Genomic DNA, 12287 nt, shown 5'->3' on the forward strand with positions numbered 1-12287 from the left:
GCCTGTCAACTCACTGCATCCTGTCCCCACCCACCCAGCCTCTGGACCCCGCCTCAGACTTGCTCCCTCCTCATCCACTGCCTGTGTCTCCCCTCAGCTGCTGGCTGGTGTGGCGTCCAAGCTTAGGAGCCTTCTACATCCCGGTGGCTTTGATCCTGCTGATCACCTGGATCTATTTCCTGTGTGCAGGGCTGCATCTGAGGGGTCCTCTGGCACAGAGCTCCAAGGGGGTCACGAGCAGGGTCTCCCTGGACCAAGGGGAGGAGCTGAGGGGTTCCACCAGGCTCAGGAGCAGCGGCCCCCTCCTGAGTGACTCGGGTTCCCTTCTGGCCACTGGGAGCGCCGGGGTGGTGACGCCCGGACCCCCAGAGGACGGGGACGGCCTCTATTCTCCGGGAGTCCAGCTGGGCGCGCTGGTGACCACGCATTTCCTGTACCTGGCCATGTGGGCCTGCGGGGCTCTGGCCGTGTCCCAGCGCTGGCTGCCCCGGGTGGTGTGCAGCTGCCTGTACGGGGTGGCGGCCTCGGCCCTGGGCCTCTTCGTCTTCACCCACCACTGTGCCAGGCGCAGGGACGTGCGGGCCTCCTGGCGCGCCTGCTGCCCCCCGGCCTCGGCCTCGCGCGCCTCGCCCCCAGCTGTGTCCGCGGCCCCAGAGGACGGTTCCCCCGTGTTCGGAGAGGGGCCCCCTTCCCTGAAGTCATCCCCGAGCGGTAGCAGCGGCCACGCGCCGGCCCCGGGCCCCTGCAAGCTCACCAACCTGCAGCTGGCCCAGAGTCAGGCGTGCGAGGCGGGGGTGGCGGCCCGCGGGGAAGGGGAGCCAGAGCCCGTGGGCTCCCGCGGGAGCCTGGCCCCCCGTCACCCCAACAACCTGCCCCACGGGCGCCGAGTGCACAAGAGCCGGGCCAAGGGGCACCGCGCGGGGGATCCGGGCGGCAAGAACCGGCTCAAGGCGCTGCGCGGGGGCGCGGCGGCCGGGGCGCCCGAGCTGCTGTCCAGCGAGAGCGGCAGCCTGCACAACAGCCCATCCGACAGCCACCCGGGCAGCAGCCGCCACAGCCCGGGCGCCGGGCTCCCGCCGGAGGGCGAGCCCGCGCTCACGCCGTCCGAGGGCAGCGACACGAGCGCCGCGCCGCCCCCGGAGGCGGGCCGGCCGGGCCAGCGCCGCAGCGCCAGCCGCGACAACCTCAAGGGCGCGCTGGAGAAGGAGAGCCAGCGCCGCTCCTACCCGCTCAACACGGCCAGCCTGAACGGCGCCCCCAAGGGCGGCAAGTACGAGGACATCACCCTGGCGGGCGCCGAGGCGGCGGGGGGCGGCTGCATGAAGACCGGCCTCTGGAAGAGCGAGACCACCGTCTAGGTGGGCGGGTGGCACTTTAGGGCAGGCTGGCCGCCCGGACTGGTTTTCCTGGCTGCGCGGGCCCCTGAGGACGCCGATCGGTGAAGTGCCGAGGGCTGGCCGGGCTCACTAGCCTCCGTCCTGAAGCTAAGGACAGCGGGCGCCCGCGCGGCTAAGAGGGCCGTGCCTCTGGGGTAGCGACAGGCAATCCCGGGGCCACCGGCAGGATACACTCTGTCCCAGCCCAGGCCAGTCTGTGCCATCCAGGGTAGGGAAGGTCCTGCCTGGATTGATGGGTACTGGGCGGGCCAGCAAGCCCAGGTGGGCTCTTCCTAAGGTGCCCGCATCTTGCCCACCCGCCTCTCTGGTGGTGTCAGCCCTACCTGGCAAATACAGATGGGGGCTTGGGTACAGTGTTCCCTCACCGCCCTCCTCTGAAGCCGGCCTCTGTGCCTAGCTTCTAGGGCCTCTCCCCACCCAGTTTTTGGCTAACTGGGGAGGCAGCCTAGATATGCCAGGTGACCAGGACCCATTGGAGGTGACAAGGTGCTGCTTTTCCGACTATGCAGGAGGCGAAGGCAGGGCGTGTGAAAGTCAGCCTGGGAGGTCAAGGAGGGCAGGTGCACCGTTAGGGAGCGACGCCACCCCGTGAGTGTACACACACCACCAGCAGGGCTCCGGGGTGGCACTTGGGGACAAAGCTGACCCCGCCTGGGGATAATCTGAGGGAAGTAGAGAGAGAGCTTAGATCTGGGGCTGAAGTTAGCCAGGCCTCAAACCTAGTCCTACAAACAATGCCCTGAAGAGGGCTCCACCACAGGCTGCAAGTGGTGGTGAAGACTACTTACTCGTCAACCACAAGACAAGGGTCTCAGCCTCCCAACACTGGGGACTAAGGAAGATACTTCCCTCCTCCTTGAGGCCACATGGAAGAACCGTTCCAACTATTTGGCCTCTAGCCCCGTATTAGGGAGAAACTTCCAAAACATCAGAAACATCTTCCTGCCACACAGAAGCCCAGGCCAAATCCCTCCAGGCGGTGGGCAGGGTCCCTACAGTTCCCGGGGCCTTCACCTCCACTTTTAAACACCAGCACTATTTCCCCCCCACCTACCCTCCAACCTAAAAAGCAACCACCAGCCTTTTACTACAGGACCCAGTGAAAGTGGAGGGAACCGGAGGCCTTGTGAAGAGCATCATGAAAAGGAGGCCTGGCCCGGGTCCCCTCCCAGTCCCATGTCACCCCAGCCTGACCACCAAGGTGAAAGACGACATAGGGAGGAAAGGAAGCCCACACTCCATGGGATGGATCCTGTTATTTATGCTTGCTGCACAGACAATATTAGACAGGAAAAAAAAGCTTTGTATTATTCTTCCACATATGCTGGCTGCTGTTTACATACCCTGCCAATGCCTTAGCACTGGAGAGCTTTTTGCAATACGCTGGGGAAAGGGGAGGGAGGGGATAAAAAGTGCCAAAGAAAACATGTTTTTAAAAGCTCGGGTTTTATACAATAGAATGTTTTCTAGCAGATGCCTCTTGTTTTAATATATTAAAATTTTGCAAAGCCCCTTGAGCTATAACCTTAGTCCACCCATGGTCCTTTTGTTATGAGGTAGAAGATCTCATGATACCATACACATTAACCCACCAATACCTAGGACACAGGGCCAAGAGTTGCCCAGTTCCTGCCCTGAGGGCTGGTACCATGGAAATGCCAACTGCTCCTCACCAGTAGCGAGGCCCCGTGAGCCCTTTCAGTTTATCCAGTTCAGACCAGGAGCAGAAGAGAGCCCAACATCTAAGAGGAAAGCCACCCCACAGAATGTGAACATATGCAACCTGCTCTCTGGCACTAAAGGATGGGACTCTCTCCAACCCAGGGGTTCCTACAGTCGTTCTCATTTCTACTCCAGGACCTGGGCTCTGAGCTGCAGAGACAATACCTAAGGGCTTGCACACATTTATTTCTCTGGACATGACAGGCCTATTATCAAGCTGCTGTCAGAATGACGTGACCCCTGCCCCACCAAACCCAAGTGCATCAGGGGGGGTTAGGACTACTTGTGGCAGCTTGTCCAGCAGCCTGGGCTCTCAGAAAGTCCCGCACTTCCTGAGGGGTCCGCAAATACTGCTCTATTTCACTATCGGAAATGTTCTCATCTCCGGTGACTGTGGAGGCAGGGGGGGCGGGGCAGACCCGCTTTGGGGGCTTCAACATGCAGGGTGGGAGGAGAAGGGCAGGACTAGCTGGACGCTTCCCCTCAGGTAACTCGGAGGCGCTATTCCTCACTTCCTCTTTTCCCTGTCCTTGCCCCGGTCCCCGTCCCTGGAGCTCCTTCTCCGGGGCCTCCACCTCTAGTGTCCCTTCTCGAAAGGCTTTGCGAATCAAAGTGTGGCGGTGCTGCAGCAGGTCACTGATGTGCTTCACCACAGACCGTTTGTCCAGTTTCAGTACCTGCAGCCAGGCCAGCTGCTCAGCCATCCGCAGCAGCACAGCCAGCAGCTCCTGTAACCGGGAGGAAGCAGGGTAGGGCAGGTCCACATTTGCCAATTTACAAAATCGGGCCAGGGAACATGTCAGACGACCTGAGGGCTGTAGCGACTGCCAAGCCAGGAAAGCAGCAGCAGTGATGACAGGCAAGGGATGCCGCCCGGTCACCAGCCACGTCTCATCCGCCAGCTCCACCAACTGCAGTGTTCGCGACAGCATCTTCTCTTTGTCTTCCATGTATTTGGCTGGCAGCGATGGGGAGGCTTGGAAAAGTTTGAAGCTGAAATAACCAAAATGAGGGTCTTGTCTCAATGCCTATGGAGAAGAGCAGTCTGCTCAGGATGGGCAAGCTCTTCTAGCCTCTTGGGAACACTCAAGCTTGCTGGCAGCAAGTTTCACACAGGGACTGAGAGACGACTGGGTGAGTTTTCTGCTTGTGAGGTGAAGGGCAGGAGAATGCAGAAGGGAGCTAACGTGTGTTGAGCAACCCCGTCAGCCATTATTCTGAGTGCTTTATAAGTGTTCTTTTACCTTCTCTACACCTTGTTATGTGCATTTATAGTTGCAAAACTTGCCCCCAGTATTCAGCTAGGAAGTAACCAAGCTGACACTGATAACCTTTGCTTTCTACTATATTTCTCAGGAGAGAAAATAACACAGCCACTTAAAAAAAAAAAAAATAGCTTCTATCTACAGCTCTGTTGTCTCCTAATAATCCTTCAGCTCCATTCCCAGTTGATCCACACAGGCCACACACGTGAGTGGTGCAACTCAGGAGCCCTGTGTCAAGGCTAATACCTTTCTTACATCAGTAGGTTGCTGTGAGGGCAAAAAGATTTGAAATTATAGCATTCTAGAAATGTAAAATGGGATTAGTACTAGGCACAGGAGAGGGAGAACAGATTTTTCTCCCACATCTTTTTAGACGGGCTTTGGTCAAAAAGAGACAGCCAAAGGTAAAAGGATTCGGGTCTAAGGACCCATCCCCTCCCATCCCCACAACTCCCACTTGGCAGGTACCTGCTACAGTAGGTCTTCACCAGGTCTGCCAAGCACAGAGATGGCACATCCAGCCCCAGAAGCTTCACTATCTGCATGTAGGTGCCAGAAAACATATCCAAATCTGCATACAACAGGGTGCAGATGGTCCCCATGGTCAGGGGCCAGTTATGCTGCCTACAGGTGATTAAGACACAGCACCCAACCAACACCTCCTTCTTTTGCAGCCTGGCAGCACGGATGCCAGGGTGCTGGTATGCCTTTTGGTAGTAGGCAACTGCTGTGTCCTCAAATGTTGATGGCAACTGCAGAACCCGACAGAGGTCTCTCACTCGGCGGAGACCTAGGAAAACCCACAAGAGTTAGAGAGGTCAAAGGAGCTACTGTGTAGTGCCTAGCAATTTCTGCTAAACTTGCCTCTAATACAAGATGCACTACTATAGCCCTGGATGGTGTCACTCAGTTGGTTGGAGCATCATCCTGTAAACTGCAAGGTCATGGGTTCGATTCCCAACCAGGGCACTTGCAGAGGCAACCGATCAATCTTTCTCTCTCTCTTGCTTTCCCTCCCTCCTCTCTCTCATATACTAGTATACACACACACACATACATACACACAGTAGTATCTTTTTACAATGACAGGAGCGATATCTGGTAAAGTTTCCAAAGGCACAAAGAAATTTGTGGAAAGAAGTCACATTTTAGCCCACCATTTTTGGGAGGCTGGTTTGATTCAGGGCCAAGCCGAAGTTTGATCTGGACTCCTTGCCTCGACCTCAAACATATCCCTGAGCAAATCCCAAACTTACACAGATGTGCTACCTCTCCTAGAACCACCCCCATCCTTTGTTGCGAATCACCATTTCCTTCTACTCTGCCTTACATGATAAGAGTTGAAATCAGGAAAAGCAAGCACATGGGCTGGACCAACAGGAGAATTTTCTTGAAAGCCACTGTGTCATACAAAGTCTGTCCTCACCTCGCTGCTGACTGCGACTAACTTGTTCATTTTCCCCTGTGCTCCGGGAATACGCTACTTCTGTAAAAACAAAACAAAACAGGGTTAGCCTTTATTCACCAGACCCCTGCCCTCCTACCACAGAGCCAGGGAGCAGAATTCCAATCATTAGGCATCTGCTCCCTGTCTCACAGAAGGTGCCCATCTGTGCATATTAAAGGCCCATCTGATATCCTATGTCCACAGCACCATCACATACACAGAGACTGAGGAAGATCAGGGCTACACTAAGGCAGCTCCAAGTGTTCGGACATTTCAGTACAAGTGTGTACCCTCCCACCCTCCCATACATCCAATCCAGACCGTTTCCTGGCTGCAGATTTTGAGGGCTGCCCTGCTCAGGAACTTGGAAAGCAAAGGAAGAAAAAGACGTTTTCCCGGTTAGTATTAAAAACTACTTCAGGGTTATGATATGTGCTGTATTCGTAAAGAGTTGACCCACAATATTCCCGCCACGACCAGCCCGGGTAAAGCGAGCAGAACCTTGTTTCTCTTTGTTTCATTTACTGAACGTTTATGCCTGTCCGATACCGTCCTAGATGCTAGAAAAACCCAGTGAAAGGCAGTCCCTAACCTTTCGCAGCTCAGTCCTACACTTCAGGTCGTTTTCTCTCGTACTTAAATGCGTACGAGAAAAAGAGTGGGCGGGAGCTAAGAGGAATCGGGTGTCAGTCCTTCCACCGTCCCGGGCTGCACCCACAGCTCGAGATGGCAAGGGCGGCACGGGTACCTCGGAGGTTGCCCTCGTCGCTGAAGGTGGTGGTGAGCACGCCCTCGGTGACCACACAGCCGCAGTCCGAGCACACCAGCTGGCTCTGCGTATAGTGCGCGTCTTCCACCAGCTCAGTGGAGCCGCAGTCGGGGCAGCGGCCTCCGCCCGGCATCTCACAACCTGCCCAGCGCCGCGGAAGCTTTCGGATCCCCAACCCAAGGTCCGCAACAGCCACCGTGCGGAAGCGGGAACTAACAGGGGAACTTCCTAAGGAATGCACCTTCCTCTTCCGGTCAGCGCGGCGGCATTTAGGATAGTTCTCTTGGCTCTGCGACTGCACGCCACTTCCGGTCCGGTCCTTTGTGGAGTCGAGTGGAAACGGATGCAAGGAGAGGAGGTTCCTGGTGTCGGCTGGGTCGTTGGGTTCCCAGCTATCAATAGTTGCTTTGAGGCAAGTCAGACAGGGCTTGAATTTGGGTGAACATTCTGCCTACAGGAACATACATAACAAATAAGAAATTGTTGCTATCCTCAAACAAGTCTCCTTTCTAAAGTGCCAGGGGAATCTTGGATTCTCCATTTCTCTCTCTCTCTCTCTCTCTCTCTCTCTCTCCCTTTCTCTCTCTCTCTCTAAATCCTCACCTGAGGATTTTTAGAGAGGGTAAAGAGAGAGGGAAAGAACGTGAGAAACATCAATGTGAGAGAAACACATCGATTAGTTGCCTCCTGCATGCACCCTGACCAGGGCCTGGGCCAGGGAGGAGCCTGCAACCCAACCAAGGTATGTGCCCTTGACTGGAATTGAACCTGGGACCCTTCAGTCCACAGGATGACACTCTATCCAGTGAGCCAAACCGGGTTCCATTTCTCTTTGGTAACAAATGTTGATTTTGGCCATAGAACAACGTGCCTAAAAGGGAGAGTCGTGTAGTGAGAGAGTAGGAAATTGTGTTCTGTGTTCTAGAGCGGCTTTCCCAAGCAAGTTGTTGTTCCTCTTTGCAGTCTGTTTGTGTCAACTGTAGAATGAGGGAGTAGAATTAAAATCCAGAGTGGCAAGGCAAGGCTAGGCAAGGAATGTCTCAGGGAGTTGGAGTGAAAGAATATGGAGTAGAGTGGACTTTGACAAACTGAAGAGTTCAAGAAAATTCAGATGTTTTTAAAAGTTTGAGCTAAGTTTGAGCTTTAAGTGTGGCCAGTGTTGCTCAGTGGTTTGAGGTCCTATGCACCGAAGGGTCACTGGTTCCATTCCCAGTCAGGGCAGTCAGGACACATACCAGGTTATGGGTTTGATTCCAGTCAGGACACATGTAGGAGGCAACCAATTAATGTTTGTTTGTTTTTCTCTCTCTCTCCCTCTTTTTTCCTCTCTCTCTGGAATCAATGAGGGGAAAGGGGAAGGAACATACCTCAGGTAAGGGTTTGTGTGTTTTTTTAAAGCTTGAGCTTTAAGATTCTTCAAGATTCTGGCTCCGAAATTCTTAGCTTGGTATAGTATAGATCAGCGAATTCCAACCTTTTTTTATCTCGTGGCACACAAAGTAATTACTAAAATTCTGCACCACACCCAAAAGTAGATTGTAATTTTTGCCAATCTGACCCAAAAAAATGTAATTTTGATTCTTTCACACTGGACAGCTATTGTATTAGCTGTGGTCATTTTTTAATTTGACAATCTAAGGGCAAAGAAGTCAGTGCCCCTGACTAAATAGTCAGGTCAGGTATTGCTCACAACTGGCACACTGGTTGAAAAATTGCTGGCATAGATCAAAGAATTTTGAACAAAATTTTCTTATAATAAATATTAATTGCACTCTAAGAATGACTATTTTAATGCTTGGACGTTTTAGAACCAGTTGTGTCTGAAAAATAAGAAAGTTGAATCAAGTGACAAGTACAGCCAGATCCTGACTCCAAAAAAGTAGATGGGAGTCACCATAACAAGTGTGGAGAATTTCTTTTTCTCAGGCTGACAATGGAGAGTTTCAGGGAGGCCTCTGGCATTAGTACATTTGAGAAGCTGTTGTGGGCTCAATTTCAGCCTTGCAGAATGAACTCATCCCTTGCCACTGAGAACAGAAATCACTGAATGGCTCCTGTGCAGAATGAATTAAAAGGTAAGGGTGTCTTGTCAGCCCCTTAACAAATAAAGGATATACTCCCTTGAGGAATGAGATACAGGTTACTGCAGCCTTCTTTAGAAGATCAATAAATTATTATGCATCCTAGAGCTGAAATTTTTCAAAAGAAAAATGGTGCCTATTAGCCTGAAGAGTCAAATCTACACAATGACATGTATCCAGTGAGTCCTCATACAGAGCATTTGAGCATCAAGAATAAAGCGATCTCATCAGACAGAACTATAGGTTCTTTTGAAAAAGCTATAATCAATGTCAATTATAGAAAGCTTCCTCTATGCCCAATGAAACTGAGTTCCCTGGACTGCAATGCAGAGCAAGGGCATATATGACAAAAAAAGACTGCATGTTGACTATAATCCAAGCATCAGCCTTGTGCATTCCAAATCCCCCCTCTCCTAGACTTCCCCACTAGTGTGATGTATGTAATGAGGATTTATTTCTGGTTGTCCAGCAAATAGATATTGAGACACGCTTGCATGCTTATGTGCACACACACATCTCGGAATTTCTGAATTAGTTTTAGACAGTACAGTCAACATCTTACTGAGGAGGGAAACATGTCCCTAAAAATAACATAATTGGCATTGAGAGTAGCTCTTTACATTATCATACAAGACCAGCATAAGACTCCTCTCAACCCTAATTTTGTGTGGATCTTGAACATAATTGCATTTTTAGGAGTGGGGTTTTATTACAATCATGTACCCATGACAGAAGTTTTAAAATTCTACTTTCCCCCACATGACACATAGTAAAGTGGAAAGAGCTGTTTTATGATCCTCCAACCAGCAACTGTAAGGGGTGGAGGGGTGATTCTCTTTCCAGTCGCAAGTGTGTGAGAGCATAGAAGACCTGGGCCTCACACACTACCAGGCTGGGAGGTGGGCAGGACCTGGCCAGAAGATGGCGCACTCTACTAAGACGTATAAGTCTGGGATTCTGCGCTTTCCCAAGAAGAAATCGATTTATTTAAGAAATGTATTTGCCTTCCTCTGGGAAATCAGGACAGATATGTCACCCTTGGTGCCCTTCCCATGGCTACCAATACGCCTAAGAGTTACCATCATTCAATGAGAGTAGTTGTCTGTTTGACAGATGTTCCTCAAACCCTTCTCCCCATCCCCCATCTGTGAAACTGGAGCCATATTTCTTATCTCTGCATCACCAGTGCTCACATTGTACCTGACACACAGGCTCTTAGAATGCTGAATGCCCAGAACGGGCTGGACTCGAGCAGGAAGCTACTGTGGAGGGAAGTCTGTTGGAAAGGCCAACCCAGCCATGGTTCAGGTGGGAAATACTGACCTTTGGCCAGAGCTCTTCCTAGAGAGGAGACCAAAGAGGAAGGCACTGATGGTGTGGGACCCGGAGGAAGCTCTACACCAGTCCTCCCTCGGTAAGAGGTGTGCATTCTACATTCTAGTTAGTTGTTTACCTGTCAGACTTTCCTTTTGGTTGCAAGTCTCTGAGGAAATGATCTGGCTTTTTCATCCCTGTGTCCTGGGAACACCTCCTAGAGCGAGGACTGGCACTCAGTTAAGACCTGTTCAACTCCTGTCAGGAGCAACACATAGACTTTCTCAGAGGCAGGATCATTCCAATCCAGAGCAAGTAACCAGGGGGGTTGGGCAGCCTTGCCCCTGGGCTCCTCCCAGCTCAGTTGACTGAAATGTCACTCTATACCAGTTTCACTTGAGCCCTGAGGACACTCTCTTCTCTCTCCCACTAAGCCTGGCAGTGGCTCAGGCCTGTGATCCTTTCTTTCCCTTTCCACCACCTCGGCTCTGCAGTGGAGAGTCACTCTTCTCCAGCACTCACAGGGGACAGCCACAGCACACAGCGTGGCCAAGACTTCCTAGATCCTGGCGCCAAATAACTTTCCTCACTCATATTCACTTTTCCCTTTTGCATTATTTATTCTGTGACTCCAACACACTTCCCTCTCCTGGGATGAAGATTAATGTTTTCAATTTCTCAAACTCCTAAGAACACAGGCATCTGATAACTCTAAGGAGGTGGACACAGGCCCACATCGCTGCACAGACTGAGAGCATGGACATCAGTCACCTTACCTGGAACTGCCCTCCTCAAGGAGCCTGTCTGTGGCCTCATCTGGCCTCATCTATATGGTCTCCATTATCTCTGCCTGCTCCAATCCTCCAGGATTCCAAGTGAATCTGAACATTATCTCCTTGGCTCCCCAGAGATCCTAGACTAGGGGTCAGGAAACTTTTTCTATAAAGGGCCAACTAGCAAATATTTAGGTTTGGCAGACGATAAAGTCTCTGTTGCAACAACTCTAGGCTGTTGTTGTAACGTGGAAATGGTCATAGACAAGGACGTAAACAAGTGAGCATGACTGTATGCCAATAAAACTGTGGACACTGAAATTTGAATTCCATGTAATTTTCATGTAGCTTCATTTTAATTTTTTACAATCATTTAAAAAATATATAAATAACCAGTATTCAGCCTTGTGTTGTTGATTGTGGTTATGACTCTGAGTATTAGATCTCTAGTTATTATTTAATTTGAGAAAAAAGAAAAGTAAAAATCATTCTTGGCTTGATGGCTGTACAAAAACAGGAAACTGGCCATATTTGCTGCCCCCTGTCCCACACCTCCAGGTCAGACACATGCGTCCCAGTTCTTTCTGAACTACTTGCTGTCTGACCCTTGGCAAACTAAAGTCCTGATACCTCTCTAGGACTCATCTACATAATGGAGATCTTATCTTCCTTGATGAGAATCAGCAGCGTCAGTGCCTGGGGAACAGTAGGAACTCAGTACACGGGCCTTCCTTTTGCAGTCGAGTTTCAGCCTGAAGTGAGCATTTGATATGCAAGGACAGAAGCAGCTTTCTCTCCCTCTGTGAGAGCCTATCACTGTCACCAAGGTGCCTATTTCCAGGGCTCAGGATACACGTGCCCGTGTGAAATAGCTGAACGTAAAAAGGCTAAGTGAGGACATTCTCCCTCAGGAGACTTTGTGGCTTTGGGATATGCTGGCCCCAGAGCTCAAGGAAGCCAGTTTTGAACCTGGAGTGACAGCTCCTGTCCTCCCAGCAGGGGGAAGACTGGACCGCAAAAGATGTTAACTGATGAGAAGCCTCAGGCATGGGATCCATTTGCTTAGAGACTAGGTTCCAGGGCTAAGGGAGCCCATGCTGCTGACGCCTTGGCTAAGGTTTAAGAGTGGTAACAACACCCTGTAAGTGACAGTTTTCCATGAGGGTGGGGGACAGGATGCGCCCCCCCCCCTCCCAGCAAATCCTCATTCTGGTTCACAGGGGGCTGTGATGATGACCTGAGCAGGAAGTGATGCAGAAGTGACCTACATCATCTTTGCAGTTGCTGCAGCTCTTCTGTGGTGAGGGTGGTTAGCTGGACCGATTCTCCCCCGGAATCACTATCGGTCCCTGTTGCAGATTATCTAAAGGCATGCAGAAATGTTCTGAACAGTCTGTACTGTGTGTTCTCATTGTGAACGAAAGGGGCCACATGCTGACCTGACAAGCTCAGGGGAGGCCTGCATGGCAGTCTTGCAAACTCAGAGACCTAAAGTAACCACAAAGGATGGTCTGAAATT

The 12287-nt window shown here is 51.5% G+C and overlaps 2 protein-coding genes across 3 annotated transcripts in view; one reads left to right on the plus strand and one right to left on the minus strand.

The window, feature by feature from the left end:
* Window positions 1–2909, plus strand: part of ADGRA2 (adhesion G protein-coupled receptor A2) — a 34919-nt gene extending 32010 nt beyond the window's left edge. For both annotated transcript variants that reach the window (XM_070408387.1, XM_070408388.1), the window contains one exon: window positions 98–2909. In XM_070408387.1, coding sequence (XP_070264488.1) covers window positions 98–1358 — 1261 coding nt within the window. In that variant the 3' untranslated portion in view covers window positions 1359–2909. The remainder of the gene's footprint in view (window positions 1–97) is intronic.
* Window positions 2429–7038, minus strand: BRF2 (BRF2 general transcription factor IIIB subunit). The gene is made up of 4 exons (XM_070408389.1): window positions 6580–7038; window positions 5811–5870; window positions 4853–5174; window positions 2429–4112 (listed from the first exon to the last, which is right to left on the minus strand). The coding sequence occupies exons 1-4, from the start codon at window positions 6731–6733 to the stop codon at window positions 3383–3385; spliced, it is 1266 nt and encodes a 421-aa protein (XP_070264490.1). The 5' UTR covers window positions 6734–7038; the 3' UTR covers window positions 2429–3382.
* Between the last annotated feature and the right edge of the window lie 5249 nt (window positions 7039–12287).

Source organism: Myotis yumanensis, unplaced genomic scaffold (assembly GCF_028538775.1).
Source record: "Myotis yumanensis isolate MYYU_CA2020_CCGP unplaced genomic scaffold, mMyoYum1.0.hap1 SCAF_3, whole genome shotgun sequence".
In the NCBI taxonomy this organism is placed as follows: domain Eukaryota; kingdom Metazoa; phylum Chordata; class Mammalia; order Chiroptera; family Vespertilionidae; genus Myotis; species Myotis yumanensis.